A 19414-nucleotide genomic window follows, 5' to 3' on the forward strand; every position below is an offset into this window, starting at 1 on the left:
GTCACGGCCTACGGGGTTGGGTCGTGACAGAAGTGGTATCAGAGCGGTTTGTCCTCGGAGTGTCCACAGATCGTGTCTAGTAGAGTCTTGTTTATCGGTGTGTTGTGCACCACATCTATAAACAGGAGGCTACAGGACATTTAGGATGTTGTCTTTTCTTCTGATCTTAGATCGTGCGATAGAACTGTGCTATTAGGATGATTCTGTTTTGATCTGTTGTTGTTTTTCTTTCAGTGATGCCTCCGAAAAAGGCGACGGCCGCCCAGAAGAAAAAGGGCGTAGTAGGAGAGACCAGCCGGGCTCAGAAGGGTACTCGGACCCTTGCTCAGATGATGCGTGATATTACGTCCCGGCCAGCCGACTCTGCTACGTCTTCATCGTCAGAGGAGTCTGGAGCAGCTTCACCATTAGCTCCAGGGGCTTCAGCTCCCGCGCCTCCAGCTCCTCAGCAAGGGGCGGAGGACAGGACACTAAGAGAGGCTGTGCAGTTATTGACCACTCTGGTAGCGGGACAGGCTCGCTGACGCGGGCGGAGAGATGATGATGATGACGATAGGCGTGACAGCCTGAGGGTTCGAGAGTTTCTATTATGTGGCCCTCCAGAGTTTTACGGGTCTAAGCCCGACGAGGACCCCCATGACTTTATTCGGGGGATGCGGCGCTCACTAGATTTGGTCAGGGCTTCAGAGACTGAGTCTGTTGAGTTGGCTTCGCATAGACTACGGGATGTTGTTGCTCACTGGTATGAGTCCTGGGAGCTATCCAGGGGTGAGGGTGCTACCCCAGCTACTTGGGACGGGTTCGTGACTGCTTTCACTCACCACTTTTTGCCCCCAGAGTTACGGCGAGCGCGGGTTGACCGATTTTTGCATCTGCAGCAGAGGGGTCGGAGCGTCCGTGAGTATAATATGGAGTTTGATTCTTTGGCCCGGTATGCACCTGCCATAGTAGCAGATATGGCCGATCGGATGCACAGATACGTGATGGGGTTAGACCGCTATTTGATTGATGGCTGTATGGCGGTGGCATTGCAGGCAGACATGGATATTGCCCGACTACAGGCTTATGCCCTGGGTATGGAGGACCGACATAGAGCTGATTATTCTAGCAGAGATCGGGACAGGAGGCCGCCCAAGAGGGCCAGATTCGCAGGTTATTCTGGAGATTCTCGAGGCGGACAGCCTCAGCAGCAGCAGTCAGGCAGACATCCTCCTCCGTCAAGCCGGGGTACACCCCCACAGTTTACCGGCAGGAGATCTGAGGGTGCCGGATATTCAGGGGCAGGCCCGAGCTCTAGGGCTTCAGGTTCACAGTTGGACAGAGGTTCCAGCAGTCAGATGAGGCCACCCAGACCTTTGTGTTCCTATTGTGGGAGACAGCACCCGGGAGAGTGTTTCCGAGCTACGGGTGCATGCTTTGTGTGCGGCCGTCAGGGCCATCAGATGAGAGACTGTCCGGCTAGAGGTGGTACAGGCAGTTCAGCTCAGTCTACCGGGTCAGCCGGTGGTTCATCTTCAGCCTCGGTGGCAATGCGCCCTGCGGGGCGAGGTACTCCAGCACCAGCAGGCCGCGGCAGGGGTCGTGGCGGAGCTTCGGGTTCTAGCGGTCCTTCGAACCGCATTTATGCCTTAGCCAGCAGACAGGACCAGGAGGCTTCGCCTAATGTCGTCACAGGTATATTACTGGTTTTCTCTCGTGATGTGTATGCATTGATTGATCCTGGTTCTACATTATCATTTATATCTCCACTCGTTGCTGATAAAATTGGGATAGAATCCGAACCGATAGAGCCTTTTGAGGTAGCTACACCAGTAGGGGATTCTGTTATAGCCAGTCAGATTTATAGAGATTGTTCCGTGATTATCTGTGGCCGCTGCACTAAGGCGGATTTGGTAGAGTTAGATATGATCGAGTTTGACGTGATTATGGGTATGGATTGGCTAGCTTCTTGCTATGCTAATGTTGATTGTCAAAAGAAGATAGTCCGATTCCAATTCCCAGGGGAGCCAGTTATAGAGTGGGCAGGTAATACAGTATCGCCGAGGGGTAAGTTTATTTCATACCTCAAGGCTGAGAAAATGATCAGAAAGGGGTATATTTATCATCTGGTCCGTGTTCATGATTTAGAGGCAGAGGCACCGACTCTTCAGTCAGTCCCAGTGGTTAATGAATTTGTAGATGTATTCCCAGATGAGCTTCCGGGTCTTCCTCCCGAACGGGAGATAGAGTTTGCTATTGATCTGTTGCCAGACACTCAGCCTATCTCTATTCCTCCGTACAGAATGGCACCTGCAGAATTGAAAGAATTGAAAGAGCAGCTGAGAGATTTATTGGAGAAGGGTTTCATTCGGCCTAGTGCGTCACCTTGGGGAGCTCCGGTATTATTTGTGAGGAAGAAAGACGGCTCGCTGCGGATGTGCATTGATTATCGGCAGTTGAATAAGGTAACCATCAAGAATAAATATCCCCTCCCCAGGATTGATGATTTGTTTGATCAGCTGCAGGGTGCCAGGTACTTCTCGAAGATAGACCTGCGATCGGGTTACCATCAGGTACGGGTACGAGAGGCTGATATTCCCAAGACAGCATTTAGGACCCGATATGGGCACTATGAGTTCAGAGTTATGTCTTTTGGGCTGACAAATGCCCCAGCAGTATTTATGGACCTGATGAATCGGGTATTCAGACCGTTCTTGGATATGTTTGTGATCGTATTTATCGATGATATTCTGGTTTATTCTCGGTCAGAAGCAGAGCATGCAGACCATTTGAGGACGGTACTTGGCACACTTCGGCACCAGGAATTATATGCTAAATTTTCTAAGTGTGAATTCTGGTTATCTTCAGTGGCATTTCTGGGACATATTATTGGGGCTGATGGCGTCCGGGTGGATACCCAGAAGATCGAGGCCGTAAAGAATTGGCCTAGACCTACGACGCCGACAGAGGTGCGTAGCTTTCTGGGATTGGCTGGTTATTATCGGAGATTCGTGGAGAAGTTTGCTTCCATTTCAGCGCCTTTGACAAGGCTGACTCAGAAGGGAGCTAAGTTTCAGTGGTCAGATGCTTGCGAGCGTAGCTTCCAGTTGCTGAAAGAGAAGTTAACTACGGCTCCAGTCCTGACTGTTCCGGAGGGTCCAAATGGGTATGTGATTTATTGTGATGCCTTTGGTATTGGTTTGGGATGTGTGTTGATGCAGCACGGCAGGGTGATAGCTTATGCTTCCCGGCAGCTCAGAAAACATGAAAAGAATTATCCTACTCACGATTTGGAGCTGGCCGCGGTCATTCATGCTTTGAAGATGTGGAGACATTATTTATATGGGGTTCACGTTGACATTTATACAGATCATAAGAGCCTTCAGTACATCTTTAGGCAAAAGGAGCTGAACTTGCGGCAGCGGAGGTGGTTAGAGTTGCTGAAAGATTATGATGTTGACATTCTCTACCATCCTGGGAAAGCTAATGTTGTGGCAGATGCACTCAGCCGCAAGTCTATGGGCAGCCTAGCAGACGTGCCATCAGAGAGTAAAGAAATGGTTCGCGATGTTCATCAGTTGGCTAGTCTTGGAGTTCGCTTGGCTGATTCTGGAGATGTTGGGGTTTCTGTTCGAGGTATTGCTGAGTCCTCTATTACAGAAGATATTAAGCGGTATCAGTATGAGGATCCTATTCTGGCACAGTACAGAGACGCAGCGCTGGCACAGGAGAAGACTCCGTTTGAGATGTCACCTAATGGAGTGTTATTTCACAGAGGCAGATTGTGTGTACCTGACGTTGCAGGGTTGCGGCGACAGGTTATGGGCGAGGCACATTACGCCCGATATTCTGTTCACCCAGGGTCGACGAAGATGTACCATGATATCAGATGCCTATATTGGTGGGACGGTATGAAAAGAGATATAGCAGAGTTCGTTGCTCAGTGTCCAAATTGCCAGCAGGTTAAGATTGAGCACCAGAAGCCCGGTGGGCTATTACAGGAGATAGAGATACCGACGTGGAAGTGGGAGATCATTAATATGGACTTTATTACAGGTCTACCTCGCACTCCACGGAGGTATGATTCTATTTGGGTTATTGTTGATCGGCTGACGAAATCAGCCCATTTTCTTCCGGTTCGGACCACCTATTCAGCTGAGGATTATGCCAGGCTTTATGTCAGGGAGATTGTACGACTTCATGGAGTTCCTGTGTCTGTTATTTCCGATAGAGGTGCCCAGTTTACAGCTAAGTTCTGGAGATCGTTTCAGGAGGGATTGGGGACCCAGGTGAGCCTGAGTACAGCCTTCCATCCCCAGTCCGACGGACAGGCCGAGCGCACTATTCAGACATTGGAAGATATGTTGCGTGCCTGTGCTATTGATTTCAGGGGTAGCTGGGACGATCATTTACCGCTTGTTGAGTTTGCGTATAATAACAGCTACCACTCCAGTATTCAGATGGCACCATATGAGGGTTTGTATGGCAGGAAGTGTAGATCACCGATCGGTTGGTTTGATGTTGGGGAGACTGAGTTGATTGGCCCAGATGTGGTCCAGCAGGCCGTGGATAAGGTGAAACGTATTCGAGAAAGATTGTTGGCAGCCCAGAGCCGACAGAAATCTTATGCCGATAAGCGACGTCGACCGTTAGAGTTTCAGATTGGCGATTGGGTGTTCCTGAAAGTGTCACCGATGAAAGGTGTTATGCGATTTGGCAAGAAAGGAAAGCTCAGTCCGAGATATATTGGGCCTTATCTGATTATTCGCAAAATAGGCAAGGTGGCCTACGAATTGGATTTGCCAGCTGACTTGGGAGCGGTTCACCCGGTATTCCATGTTTCCATGCTTCGTAAGTGTATTGGTGACCCTTCCAGAATTTTTCCTTCAGATGAGATACAGGTCACAGAGGAGCTATCTTACGAGGAGCAGCCTATAGTCATATTGGATCGTCAGGTGAGAAAGTTGCGGAATAAAGATGTGGCCTCGGTTAAAGTGCTGTGGCGGAATAATAACCGCGAAGAAATGACCTGGGAGGCTGAGGAGCAGATGAAGGAAAAGTATCCTCACTTATTCCCAGTACCTTCAGGTAATTCAAATTCTTTGTCTGACTATGTTGATTTATGAATGATTTGTATATGATGGCTATAAAAGCAACTCCCCCGGATTTGAGTAAGATCCATAGAACTAATTCAACATTCGAGGACGAATGTTCTTAAGGGGGGGAGGATGTTACGCCCCGTATTTTTATACATTGGGACAACCCGGATTAATTATGATAATTTAGAGCCAAGACTATTCCGGGATTCGAAGTCGGGACTTTTGACCTTTGATTTTATTTCGAGGCATAAGTTATATATGGAATTGTTGGCATTGAACACTTAGGAAAAATTTGGGACCACAATTCATAAATTGGAATTAAAATGTTGTGCAAAAAAATAAAAAATAAAAAATAAATTCCTTGGTGGCCATGTAAATGGGAATTGGTCCCACACATTATGTGGCCAATTTTAATTGGTCCACTCCATGTGTGGGCCAAGGACACTTGGACAACAACTATATGAGCCTAAAGTATGACCAAGTAGTCATCTTTTCCCCATTGCAAGACTTAGAAAAAAAAATCAAGGAGTTGAAGACCACCTTCAACACCCCTCTCGGCTACAAACCAAGAAAAACCAAATCCAAATCAAGCCACCCCAAAATTATTTCCTTGGTATAAATCAACTATTTAGAAGTCCCTAAGTAACGTGGAAGAGTTGTTTGGGTCATCCAACCACTAGTTGTGCCCAATTGCAAACCCTAACTATTGAAGGAAGTGAAGAAGGAAGGTAAGCATTCATTATGTTTTTGTGTTATGAAGGTTATATTCATGTTGTAGTATCTTATAGTGGTTGGAAATCATGAAATATAGTATGATTGGGAGTGGGCCGTGTGATGGGTGTTGTTGTGTTGTGATTGAAATTATGAATTAATGTTTAGTTAGTTGATTGGGATCATTGTAAGGTGAAGAACAATTGAGAATCCTCCATATATGTGTATATATAGTGTTGATTGAAATGGGTCACATTATATGACGATGAACGAATGAACGTCGCTTAATGTTTTAATCGCCGTCGCTATGAATCTTATGTTGGAAATGAATGTTTGTTGACTCAAAATGATGTTGTTAATGTGCGGACTGTTTTTTGGAGGTTATTGTATATTTATTGTAATTGGTATATTGATGAGATAGCATTGTTAGAATGTAATTTGAGGATACAAACCATGATTTGGAAATGAAGAAAATTTTTTTTAAAGGGCTGTCTCGGTTGGGGCTGTTTTCGGCCAGCTTGGAAAAAAAAATCGGGTTGTTGGAAATGTGGTATGAATTGCTTAGAATGCCCTTGAATGTTGTTAGTATGGGTTTGGGTTAATAATCAAATGTACGAACGATATTGTGGCTTTAAAGTAAGCCATGGAATTGAATAATTGGGAAGTTGTCAAATGGCGTAAAAGAGAGCTACCATTATTATTTTGCTTTTCGGATTGGTTGTCAATGTTACTAGGTTGGTTATTGTGGTTGTTGTTGTTGATTTTGAGCGAGTTAAATTCTCGGGGTAGCCTATTTACAGGGGAAATGCTGCCCGGATTTCTGTAGAATTAAGGGCGAAATTGGAATTTAATGCCCAAAAAGTCTGTTATGTCCCGTGTTTTCGTATAATTGGAAATCGAGAAATAATTACGACTTGTGTGTTATAAGGACATAATTTGATTTTTGAGAATATGACTATGTTGGTTATGGAATTATTAATGTCAAGACCCCGGGGAAGGCCGAGAATAAATTTGGAGTTTCGGAAATTAGTTTCGGGAATTACAAATCGGGATTTTAATGAATTGGGCCAAGAAGTTGAACAACAAAAATTGAGGCCCAAAGAGATGGGGTGGCCGGCCACAAGGCTTGGCCCAAGCCCCATTTTAAGTGGTCATGTGATTATCACATGACCCTTAATTGAGATATATATCCATTTGCCTTAGAACTTTCAAGAGGATTGAATCAAAACACAAAGAAAATAAGAAAGCACCTCAACAACACCTCTCGGCCGAAGCTAGAGAAAGAGAGAAAGAAAATTTTCTAGCCCTTGTGTTTGATCCAAAAATCTTGTTCTTCTCATATTTAAGAAATACTCAAGACGCTCTCCGACGTGGTATAATTGGTTTGGCACAAGGATTCCGTTTGCGACAAGTCGGAAAGTTAGTAAAAGGTAAGAATCTTGCCCCTCTAATGTTATAGAATTGCTAGGAATGTGTTAAGGATTGGAAGTGGGCGAGAATCCCGTAATTTTAACGTAAATAGAAAGTCGTGGGTGTGTGTTTGTAGTGTGTTTGGCCGTGAGCCATACATAGGGAAATTGCTTTGAATTGATCTTGTTTAAGTTGGTAGAATGTGTTGTTGTGGCCTTTATATCGTAAATGGTTAATTGGTGAATGAAATTGGTGTTGAGAAAATGATTTTGAGTATTATCGGAAAGCGTATACCTTCGGTATTTTTATGTATATCTTGGGTGTTATAGACTTTAGATATGAATCTATATCAATGTTGATGAATTCGGAATGAAGCGACGTGAGTTAGAATGTTCGTAGTGCGTTTTAGATGTTTTGAAGAATTTGGGAAAATAATGGATTTTTATGCAATTTCGTGTATGGCATGGTTTGTAATTAGAATGGGATTATATAAGTTTGAATGTGGGGATGCATACAACTATGTGGAGGTAGAATTGGAGTTGTGAAGGTTTGAATGAAAAGTTGTCAACTTATGAAATCACGTAAAACTTTGAAACTAGAATGGTGTTATTGTTGTTTGTTTTGGTTGTTGATATGTGGGCTGTTGTAGTGGATAAAATAGGAGCCGAGCTATGCCTCGGGGATGTTAGATTTATAGGGGAAGTGCTGCCGAAATTTCGGTAGGCAATTATGAAGTTAAAGGCATTTATAAACCTAAGGATCTCATTTGGTAACTTTGACCATTTGCAGATTTTTGACGAAACGGGACGGAACTTTTGGAGGAGCGTACGACATCTGAGAGGTATGTAAAGCTTCCCAATTCTTTATTAGGCATATCTTAGGGTGTTAGTTGAATATGTGACCTTCCGGAGCATTTCTGCTCCTCGAAACCCGATCCACAGAAAAGTTACTATTCATTCAATTCTATTGAAGCTTAAAGGCTCCAATTTGGCTAGAATGCCACTATTCGTCCGAAACCTATCGAAATGTGGTCGGGTAACCTAGGAATGATAATGTATGACCTTTGGCATATAAATGCTCGTAGAAACATGTTCGCCACCTCACTTCGACTCGAGGTGGGCCCGCTACCCCAAAATGCCCGATTTGCCCTTCGGGCCACCTTTGATAATAAATTTGTACATATTACTTCGGATCTTTGGAACATCCTCCTACGGGGTAGGTTTGGGCAATCCGATACGCTAACCTACGTTTTGAATTATATGGACCATTTTGGAAACGTCTTGCGAAATGAAACTTTATGTCGACTAAGTATTCGACTATTTTGTAATATGGTGTCATTTATGAATTTACTTTGTTTTGAAACACTATTTTGAAAGACGATTTGCATTTGTTTGCTCACGACTCCGTTCGTGCCTTATTATGACTTCGTTCGCCGGTTCCCGGGCCGGTTTTGATTCGTGCGCCTTATGATAATTCGGCAGTATGCTGTGTTACGGTTCCCAAGGCTTCGCCATAGGGCCGGGTTCCGTTTGGAGTTATGCTGTGATATGGCTCGGGATGCGATACGCTCACCGATGATTATGATTTTGTTCAGGGATGTACGGAGATTTGAAACCTTCTGGTGTTATGCTGTGTGTGGCGCCAGCGTCGGAGTGGCGACCACGTTCTTAAACGTTTGCATGATTTTACTTGCATTATATATATATGTATATGATTTCGATACAGACTTTGACATCTGATTTGCTTTCGATTTTGATTCATATTTCTGTACTCCGTGCTTTACATACTCAGTACATATTCCGTACTGACCCCCTCTCTCCGGGGGCTGCGTTTTATGCCCGCAGGTGCAGATCTTGGTGATCCTCCGCAGTAGGCTCCACTTTTTGCTTCCTCGGAGTACTCTTATTCGATTCGGAGTCCACTTCTGGTATAGACATATGTTGCTGTATATATTTTGTATATTTGGCTGTGCGGGTACGGCGGGGCCCTGTCCCGCCATATGATTCTGTCGGTCTGATAGAGGTCTGTGGACAGGGTTGTGGGTTATGGTCCTTAGGTACGGTTATGTGAACAGGTCGTTGTGTGATTCTCATATACTGAGGCGGCCAGTCCGCATGTTTTGATTAGGCGATTCTACACGCCGAGGCGGCCAGTCCGCGTTTGATATATGTATATATATATTGTCCTGTTAGCCCTGAGTGGCTTTTGTTGGTATTTTCTGCGTGCAGGATATACTGGGTAGTCCGTAAAACAGAGGAAACTCTGCCGAAATTTTTCCTGGAAATGGTCCAAGTCTGTTTATGTAGCCTTACTGGCTTTGGCTAATCGTTTGTATGTAACTGGAATATGTAACCAGGTCTGGGTGCCCAAGTAGGGCGCCAGTCGCGGCCCACGGGGCTGGGTCGTGACAAAAGTGGTATCAGAGCGGTTTGTCCTCGGAATGTCTACAGGCCGTGTCTCGTAGAGTCTTGTTTATCGATGTGTTGTGCACCACATCTATAAACGGGAAACTACAGGGCATTTAGGATGTTACTTTCTTTGTAATCTTAGATCGTGCGATAGAGCTGAGCTATTAGGATGATTTTGATCTGACTCGCCTTCGTGTTTGCAGTGATGCCTCCGAAGAAGGCAACGGCAGCCCAGAAGGGCAAGGCGAGGATTGGGGAGACTAGCCAGGCACAGCGAGCTACCCGGGCTCGTGTATATGATTTGCCTGAGGATGTGCCACAGTCTGAGGGGTCCGCTACACCCCCACTAGTACAGCCTGGAGCAGGACCTTCAGCAGCTCCAGAGGTCCGCGTACCCGCACCTGAGACTCCAGCTCCTCAGCCAGGGGCGGAGGATCGGACCCTGAGAGAGGATGTGCAGTTGCTGACTACGCTGGTAGCAGGGCAGGCTCGCAGACGCGGGCGGAGGGATGATGATGATGATGACAGGCGGGACAGCCTGCGAGTTCGGGAGTTCCTGCTATGTGGCCCTCCAGAGTTCTTCGGGTCTAAGCCCGACGAGGACCCCCACGACTTTATTCGGGGGATGCGACGCTCACTGGACTTGGTCAGGGCTTCAGAGACTGAGTCAGTTGAGCTGGCTTCGCACCGGCTTCGAGATGTGGCCACCCACTGGTATGAGACTTGGGAGCTGTCTAGGGGAGAGGGTGCCCCTCCAGCCACTTGGGATCAGTTTGTGACAGCATTCACCCGCCACTTTTTGCCACCAGAGTTGCGGCGGGCACGGGCTGATCGATTTTTACGTCTGCAGCAGAGGGGTCGGAGTGTTCGCGAGTATAGCCTTGAGTTTGATTCTCTGGCCCGATATGCACCGGCCGTGGTAGCAGATATGTCCGATCGGATGCACCGCTATGTCATGGGATTGGACCGGTATTTGGTAGACAGCTGTATGGCCGTATCACTGCAGGCAGACATGGATATTTCCCGGCTTCAAGCCTATGCGATGGGTATGGAGGACCGTCGCAGATCTGACCCTGCTGGCAGAGATAGAGACAGGAGGCCGCCCAAGAGGGCTAGATCCGCGGGTTATTCAGCAGATTCTCGAGGCGGGCAGCCTCAGCAGCAGCAGCAGTCTGACAGATATTTTCCTTCTTCCGGCCGGGGTACTCAGTCAGGCAGCCGGAGATTCGACAGTACGGGACCGTCTGGGGCCGGTCAGAGCTCCAGAGTGGCAGGTTCGCAGGTATCCAGGGGTCCCAGTCAGGCCAGACCACCTAGACCCCGTTGTCCACACTGCGGGAAGTCTCATCCCGGGGAGTGTTATCGAGCGACGGGAGCTTGTTTTACTTGTGGTGGTCAGGGCCACTTTATGAGAGACTGCCCATTGGCCAGTGGTTCGGGTAATGCGGCTCAGCAGACAGGGTCAGCCGCCGGTTCTTCCTCTGTTCCATCTGTTGCACGCCCTGGAGGGCGGGGTATTCCAGCACCGGCAGGGCGCGGTCGAGGCCGCGGTGGCGCTTCAGGTTCTAGCGGTCCCTCGAACCGCATATATGCTTTGGCCAGCCGCCAGGATCAGGAGGCTTCGCCAAACGTTGTCACAGGTACATTACTGGTTTTCTCCAGATCTGTATATGCTTTGATTGACCCTGGCTCTACTTTATCATATATTTCCCCGCTCGTTGCTAGTAAGATTGGGATCGTGTCTGAGCCTATAGAGCCTTTCGAGGTAGCTACGCCAGTTGGGGATTTTATTGTAGCGAGGCAGGTCTATAGGGATTGTTCTGTGACCATTTATGATCGTAGCACTAAGGCTGATTTGGTAGAGTTAGACATGCTCGAGTTTGACGTCATTATGGGTATGGACTGGCTGTCTTCCTGCTATGCTAATGTCGACTGCCAGAAAAAGGTAGTCCGTTTTCAGTTTCCAGGGGAACCAGTCATAGAGTGGTTCGGATCTACTGCATCGCCGAGGGGTAAGTTTATTTCATACCTCAAGGCTAAGAAGTTGATTCAGAAGGGTTATATCTATCATTTGGTTCGTGTGCATGATACCGCCGCGGAGGTACCTACCCTTCAGTCTGTCCCGGTCGTCAGTGAGTTTCCAGATGTTTTTCCTGACGAGCTTCCTGGCCTTCCTCCGGAGCGGGAGATTGATTTTTCTATTGAGTTGATGCCGGATACGCAGCCTATATCTATTCCTCCCTATAGGATGGCACCAGCTGAGTTGAAGGAGTTGAAGGAGCAGCTGAAAGATTTGCTGGATAAGGGTTTTATCAGGCCCAGCACATCACCCTGGGGAGCGCCGGTATTGTTTGTTAGAAAGAAGGATGGGTCGTTGCGGATGTGTATTGACTACCGGCAGCTGAATAGGGTGACTATTAAGAATAAATATCCCCTTCCCCGGATTGATGACTTGTTTGACCAGCTGCAGGGTGCTGGACACTTTTCAAAGATAGATCTGCGTTCTGGTTATCATCAGGTGCGAGTACGGGAGTCAGATATCCCGAAGACTGCCTTCAGGACTCGGTACGGGCATTATGAGTTCAGAGTTATGTCTTTCGGGCTGACTAATGCTCCAGCAGTATTTATGGATCTGATGAACCGGGTATTTCGGCCATTCCTGGACATGTTTGTTATTGTGTTTATTGATGATATCCTGATTTACTCGCGATCAGCCGAGGAGCATTCAGATCATTTGAGGACGGTACTTGGCATTCTCCGTCAGCAGAAGTTATATGCTAAATTTTCTAAATGCGAGTTCTGGTTGACTTCAGTGGCATTCTTGGGTCATATTGTCGGCGCAGACGGTATTCAGGTCGATACACAGAAGATTGAGGCTGTGCAGAATTGGCCCAGGCCTACTACTCCGACGGAGGTGCGCAGTTTTCTGGGATTGGCTGGGTATTATCGCAGGTTTGTGGAGGATTTCTCTTCTATTGCAGCACCACTGACGAGGCTCACCCAGAAGGCAGCAAAATTCCAGTGGTCAGATGCCTGCGAGCGCAGCTTTCAGATGCTGAAGGAGAGATTGATTACAGCGCCAGTTCTGGCTCTCCCAGAGGGGTCTGATGGGTATGTTGTATATTGTGACGCCTCTGGTATTGGGATAGGATGTGTATTGATGCAGCACGGTCGAGTTATAGCCTATGCTTCCCGGCAGCTCAGACCGCACGAGAAGAACTATCCCACTCATGATCTTGAGTTGGCCGCGGTGATTCATGCTTTGAAGATTTGGCGGCATTATTTATATGGGGTCCACGTTGATATCTATACGGACCATAAGAGTCTCCAGTATATTTTTAAGCAGAAGGAGCTAAATTTGCGGCAGCGGAGATGGCTTGAGCTGCTAAAGGATTATGACGTTGATATTCTGTACCATCCAGGGAAAGCCAACGTGGTAGCTGATGCGCTTAGCCGCAAGTCCGTAGGCAGTCTGGTTGATGTTCCATCTGATAAGAGAGATCTTGTTCGTGATATTCATCAGTTGGCCAGCCTCGGAGTTCGTTTGATAGATTCTGGGGATTCTGGGATTTCTGTTCGCCCGATTGCTGAGTCATCTATTATTCAGGAGGTAAAGCAGCGCCAGATTGAGGATCCTACTTTGATTCAGTACAGGGATGTGGCCCTCAATAAAGCAACGACTCAGTTCGAAATCTCGCCTGAAGGGGTATTATTGTACGACGGCAGGCTCTGTGTACCGGATGTTGCGGGCTTACGGCGGCAGATTATGGGCGAGGCCCATAATGCACGGTATTCTGTTCATCCTGGTTCCACTAAAATGTATCGGGACCTCAGGTGTTTGTATTGGTGGGACGGCATGAAGAAAGATATTGCTGAGTTTGTTAGTCAGTGCCCGAACTGCCAGCAAGTTAAGATCGAACATCAGAAGCCCGGTGGATTATTGCAGGAGATGGAAATTCCAGCCTGGAAATGGGAGATGATTAATATGGATTTTGTTGTTGGATTACCGCGCACTCCACGCAGGTACGACTCTATCTGGGTTGTTGTTGACAGGCTGACGAAATCAGCCCATTTCCTTCCGGTTCGGACTACTTATTCGGCTGAGGACTATGCCAGATTGTATATCAGAGAGATAGTCAGACTTCACGGAGTCCCGATATCTATTATTACTGACCGAGGTACCCAGTTTACAGCAAATTTCTGGAGGTCATTTCAGGAGGGGTTAGGGACTCAGGTGAGTCTCAGTACAGCTTTTCACCCTCAGTCCGACGGGCAGGCCGAGCGCACTATTCAGACGCTCGAAGATATGTTGCGGGCCTGCGTTATTGATTTCAGGGGCAGCTGGGATGATCATCTGCCGCTTATTGAGTTTGCCTATAATAACAGTTATCACTCCAGCATTCAGATGGCTCCGTACGAGGCCCTTTACGGCAGGAGATGCAGGTCTCCTATTGGCTGGTTTGACGTGGGCGAGACTAAGTTGATTGGGCCAGATGTGATCCAGGAGGCTGTAGATAAGGTAAAGCTTATTCGAGAACGATTATTGGCTGCTCAGAGTCGACAGAAAGCTTATGCAGACAGACGACGTCGACCGTTAGAGTTCCGGATTGGCGACTGGGTATTTCTGAAGGTGTCGCCCATGAAGGGGGTCATGAGATTCGGTAAAAAGGGTAAGTTGAGCCCCCGGTACATTGGACCGTATCAGATCGTGCGAAAGATAGGCGAGGTCGCCTATGAGCTAGACTTACCATCCGACTTGGAGGCCGTACACCCGGTGTTTCATGTGTCTATGTTGCGGAAATGTATTGGTGATCCTGCCAGGATATTCCCAGTAGATGACATTCAGGTGACGGAGCAGTTATCTTATGACGAGCAGCCTATATCTATTCTGGATCGGCAGGTGCGGAGACTACGCACTAAAGAAGTGCCCTCCGTCAAAGTTCTGTGGCGCAACAATAATCGGGAGGAGATGACTTGGGAGGCGGAGGACGAGATGAAGAAGAAATATCCCCACCTGTTTCCGACATCCACAGGTAATCTAATTTCTTTTTCAGTTTGTTGTGTTGATTGATAAAATGAACTATGTATGTCATTATTAAAAAGGGACACTCCTGCCTTGATCATAAGACCTTATAAGGTTAACTTAACATTCGGGGACGAATGTTCTTAAGGGGGGGAGAATGTTATGTCCCGTGTTTTCGTATAATTGGAAATCGAGAAATAATTACGACTTGTGTGTTATAAGGACATAATTTGATTTTTGAGAATATGACTATGTTGGTTATGGAATTATTAATGTCAAGACCCCGGGGAAGGCCGAGAATAAATTTGGAGTTTCGGAAATTAGTTTCGGGAATTACAAATCGGGATTTTAATGAATTGGGCCAAGAAGTTGAACAACAAAAATTGAGGCCCAAAGAGATGGGGTGGCCGGCCACAAGGCTTGGCCCAAGCCCCATTTTAAGTGGTCATGTGATTATCACATGACCCTTAATTGAGATATATATCCATTTGCCTTAGAACTTTCAAGAGGATTGAATCAAAACACAAAGAAAATAAGAAAGCACCTCAACAACACCTCTCGGCCGAAGCTAGAGAAAGAGAGAAAGAAAATTTTCTAGCCCTTGTGTTTGATCCAAAAATCTTGTTCTTCTCATATTTAAGAAATACTCAAGACGCTCTCCGACGTGGTATAATTGGTTTGGCACAAGGATTCCGTTTGCGACAAGTCGGAAAGTTAGTAAAAGGTAAGAATCTTGCCCCTCTAATGTTATAGAATTGCTAGGAATGTGTTAAGGATTGGAAGTGGGCGAGAATCCCGTAATTTTAACGTAAATAGAAAGTCGTGGGTGTGTGTTTGTAGTGTGTTTGGCCGTGAGCCATACATAGGGAAATTGCTTTGAATTGATCTTGTTTAAGTTGGTAGAATGTGTTGTTGTGGCCTTTATATCGTAAATGGTTAATTGGTGAATGAAATTGGTGTTGAGAAAATGATTTTGAGTATTATCGGAAAGCGTATACCTTCGGTATTTTTATGTATATCTTGGGTGTTATAGACTTTAGATATGAATCTATATCAATGTTGATGAATTCGGAATGAAGCGACGTGAGTTAGAATGTTCGTAGTGCGTTTTAGATGTTTTGAAGAATTTGGGAAAATAATGGATTTTTATGCAATTTCGTGTATGGCATGGTTTGTAATTAGAATGGGATTATATAAGTTTGAATGTGGGGATGCATACAACTATGTGGAGGTAGAATTGGAGTTGTGAAGGTTTGAATGAAAAGTTGTCAACTTATGAAATCACGTAAAACTTTGAAACTAGAATGGTGTTATTGTTGTTTGTTTTGGTTGTTGATATGTGGGCTGTTGTAGTGGATAAAATAGGAGCCGAGCTATGCCTCGGGGATGTTAGATTTATAGGGGAAGTGCTGCCGAAATTTCGGTAGGCAATTATGAAGTTAAAGGCATTTATAAACCTAAGGATCTCATTTGGTAACTTTGACCATTTGCAGATTTTTGACGAAACGGGACGGAACTTTTGGAGGAGCGTACGACATCTGAGAGGTATGTAAAGCTTCCCAATTCTTTATTAGGCATATCTTAGGGTGTTAGTTGAATATGTGACCTTCCGGAGCATTTCTGCTCCTCGAAACCCGATCCACAGAAAAGTTACTATTCATTCAATTCTATTGAAGCTTAAAGGCTCCAATTTGGCTAGAATGCCACTATTCGTCCGAAACCTATCGAAATGTGGTCGGGTAACCTAGGAATGATAATGTATGACCTTTGGCATATAAATGCTCGTAGAAACATGTTCGCCACCTCACTTCGACTCGAGGTGGGCCCGCTACCCCAAAATGCCCGATTTGCCCTTCGGGCCACCTTTGATAATAAATTTGTACATATTACTTCGGATCTTTGGAACATCCTCCTACGGGGTAGGTTTGGGCAATCCGATACGCTAACCTACGTTTTGAATTATATGGACCATTTTGGAAACGTCTTGCGAAATGAAACTTTATGTCGACTAAGTATTCGACTATTTTGTAATATGGTGTCATTTATGAATTTACTTTGTTTTGAAACACTATTTTGAAAGACGATTTGCATTTGTTTGCTCACGACTCCGTTCGTGCCTTATTATGACTTCGTTCGCCGGTTCCCGGGCCGGTTTTGATTCGTGCGCCTTATGATAATTCGGCAGTATGCTGTGTTACGGTTCCCAAGGCTTCGCCATAGGGCCGGGTTCCGTTTGGAGTTATGCTGTGATATGGCTCGGGATGCGATACGCTCACCGATGATTATGATTTTGTTCAGGGATGTACGGAGATTTGAAACCTTCTGGTGTTATGCTGTGTGTGGCGCCAGCGTCGGAGTGGCGACCACGTTCTTAAACGTTTGCATGATTTTACTTGCATTATATATATATGTATATGATTTCGATACAGACTTTGACATCTGATTTGCTTTCGATTTTGATTCATATTTCTGTACTCCGTGCTTTACATACTCAGTACATATTCCGTACTGACCCCCTCTCTCCGGGGGCTGCGTTTTATGCCCGCAGGTGCAGATCTTGGTGATCCTCCGCAGTAGGCTCCACTTTTTGCTTCCTCGGAGTACTCTTATTCGATTCGGAGTCCACTTCTGGTATAGACATATGTTGCTGTATATATTTTGTATATTTGGCTGTGCGGGTACGGCGGGGCCCTGTCCCGCCATATGATTCTGTCGGTCTGATAGAGGTCTGTGGACAGGGTTGTGGGTTATGGTCCTTAGGTACGGTTATGTGAACAGGTCGTTGTGTGATTCTCATATACTGAGGCGGCCAGTCCGCATGTTTTGATTAGGCGATTCTACACGCCGAGGCGGCCAGTCCGCGTTTGATATATGTATATATATATTGTCCTGTTAGCCCTGAGTGGCTTTTGTTGGTATTTTCTGCGTGCAGGATATACTGGGTAGTCCGTAAAACAGAGGAAACTCTGCCGAAATTTTTCCTGGAAATGGTCCAAGTCTGTTTATGTAGCCTTACTGGCTTTGGCTAATCGTTTGTATGTAACTGGAATATGTAACCAGGTCTGGGTGCCCAAGTAGGGCGCCAGTCGCGGCCCACGGGGCTGGGTCGTGACAAAGTCTTTAGCTAATGTTTGGCATTTTATGGCTTGTTTGTAGACCTTGGGCAGCCCGAATCATAGTTTGGACTTAGCTTGAGTTGGATCATATTGGAGAGCGTTTGAGGTATGTAAGGCAACTTCCTTTCTTTTTGGCATGTCTTAGTTTTTATAGGCTAAATTAGAGCCTCAAGGAAACTTTCAAATCCGAAATCCGAGCATGTTATGATCCGTATATGTTCTTTGGCACTCTTATGTATGATCTGATGAAATATGAACCTTTATGTATTTGAAAAATCGCTTTTCGAACTTTGCGCAAAAAGGTTTCCCTTTAAGGAACTTCGAAATATCCGAATGCCATATCTTTCACATAAATGCTCGGATTGCTCCAATATATTTTTATAAAAATTTGCATTACGTATAACGAGTATGTTTTCCATAAGCAGGCCCGACTTGGGTAAATTCCCATCCGTGGGTCCCGCGACTTCCTTTTATGAAATTCGGGAGATTTTGAAAGAATATGTTAAGACTATTATTCAATTTTCAAATATGATCGTTTTGCTTATGTTTGAATTTATGATATTGATTTTATGCATATGACTACTCACGACTCTATTCGGGCATTTTGTTATTCCCTTCGCCGAGTCCCGGGCCGGTTCTGTTGTCGTGCGCTTTTTGATACATTCCGGTGTTATGCTGTGTTTATGGTTCACCGTGCTCCTCGCTCGAGGGCCGGGTTCCGCTTATGTTTGGCGTTATGCTGTGTTTGGCGTTATGCTGTGTTGTGATGTGTGACGGGGATTCGGAGATTTGAAACTTTCTGGTGTTATGCTGTGTTGTGGCGCCATCGACAGGCGGGCGACCACATTTTCCAGTGCCCTATGCATAATTTATACTTTGGAAATAAACATTTTGATATGTATTATTTTCTATATATCTGATTCGATTATTATTCAGATTTATTTCTGTACCTTCTGCTTTGCATACTCAGTACATATTTCGTACTGACCCCCTTCTCCGGGGGCTGCGTTTCATGCCCGCAGGTACAGACGCACAGCCTGGTGATCCACCTGTTTAGGACACCCTTTCTGCTATTCGGAGTGCTCCTCTCTTTCCGGAGCTTATACTTTTGGTATATATATTTATTAGTGCATTTGTATATATTCGTTCATGGGTACGGCGGGGCCCTGTCCCGTCATATGATTATGTCGGTCTGTTTAGAGGTCTGTGGACATGTTTGTGGGTTAGGGTCTTTCTGTATGGATGTATGTACATGTCGTTTGGGCGATCCCATACGCCGAGGCGGCCGGTCCGCATATGTTGTTTGGGCGATCCTATACGCCGAGGCGGCCGGTCCGCATATGTTTATATATTGCTTGGTTAGCCCTGTGTGGCTTTTGTTGGTATTTTCTGCGTGCAGGGTATATTGGATAGTCCGTAAAACAAAGGAAACTCTGCCGAAATTTTCTGGAAATTACCTAAATTTGAAATAAAGTCTTGTCGGCTTCCGCCATATACTAGAATGAGTTGATAGAATTTGAGATAATATTTGATAGATGGGTTCGGGTGCCCAGATCGGGCACTAGTCACGGCCTACGGGGTTGGGTCGTGACAACAACAAAGGCTACAGCATCACCCCCTGTTAACTGTGCCTTATATATATGTATCACAACAAAGGCCACAGCGTCA

General features: G+C 45.9%; 1 protein-coding gene across 1 annotated transcript; it reads left to right on the forward strand.

Moving 5' to 3' along the window:
• Positions 1-4467: 4467 nt before the first annotated feature.
• LOC132625473 (uncharacterized) lies at positions 4468-19195 on the forward strand. The gene is made up of 3 exons (XM_060340133.1): positions 4468-5067; positions 17787-17852; positions 18769-19195. Exons 1-2 carry the CDS (start codon positions 4674-4676, stop codon positions 17807-17809), a joined length of 417 nt encoding a protein of 138 aa, XP_060196116.1. The 5' UTR covers positions 4468-4673; the 3' UTR covers positions 17810-17852; positions 18769-19195.
• Positions 19196-19414: the final 219 nt, after the last annotated feature.

The sequence above is a fragment of the Lycium barbarum genome, unplaced genomic scaffold (assembly GCF_019175385.1).
Source record: "Lycium barbarum isolate Lr01 unplaced genomic scaffold, ASM1917538v2 unchr_scaffold_01, whole genome shotgun sequence".
Taxonomy (NCBI): Eukaryota; Viridiplantae; Streptophyta; class Magnoliopsida; order Solanales; family Solanaceae; genus Lycium; species Lycium barbarum.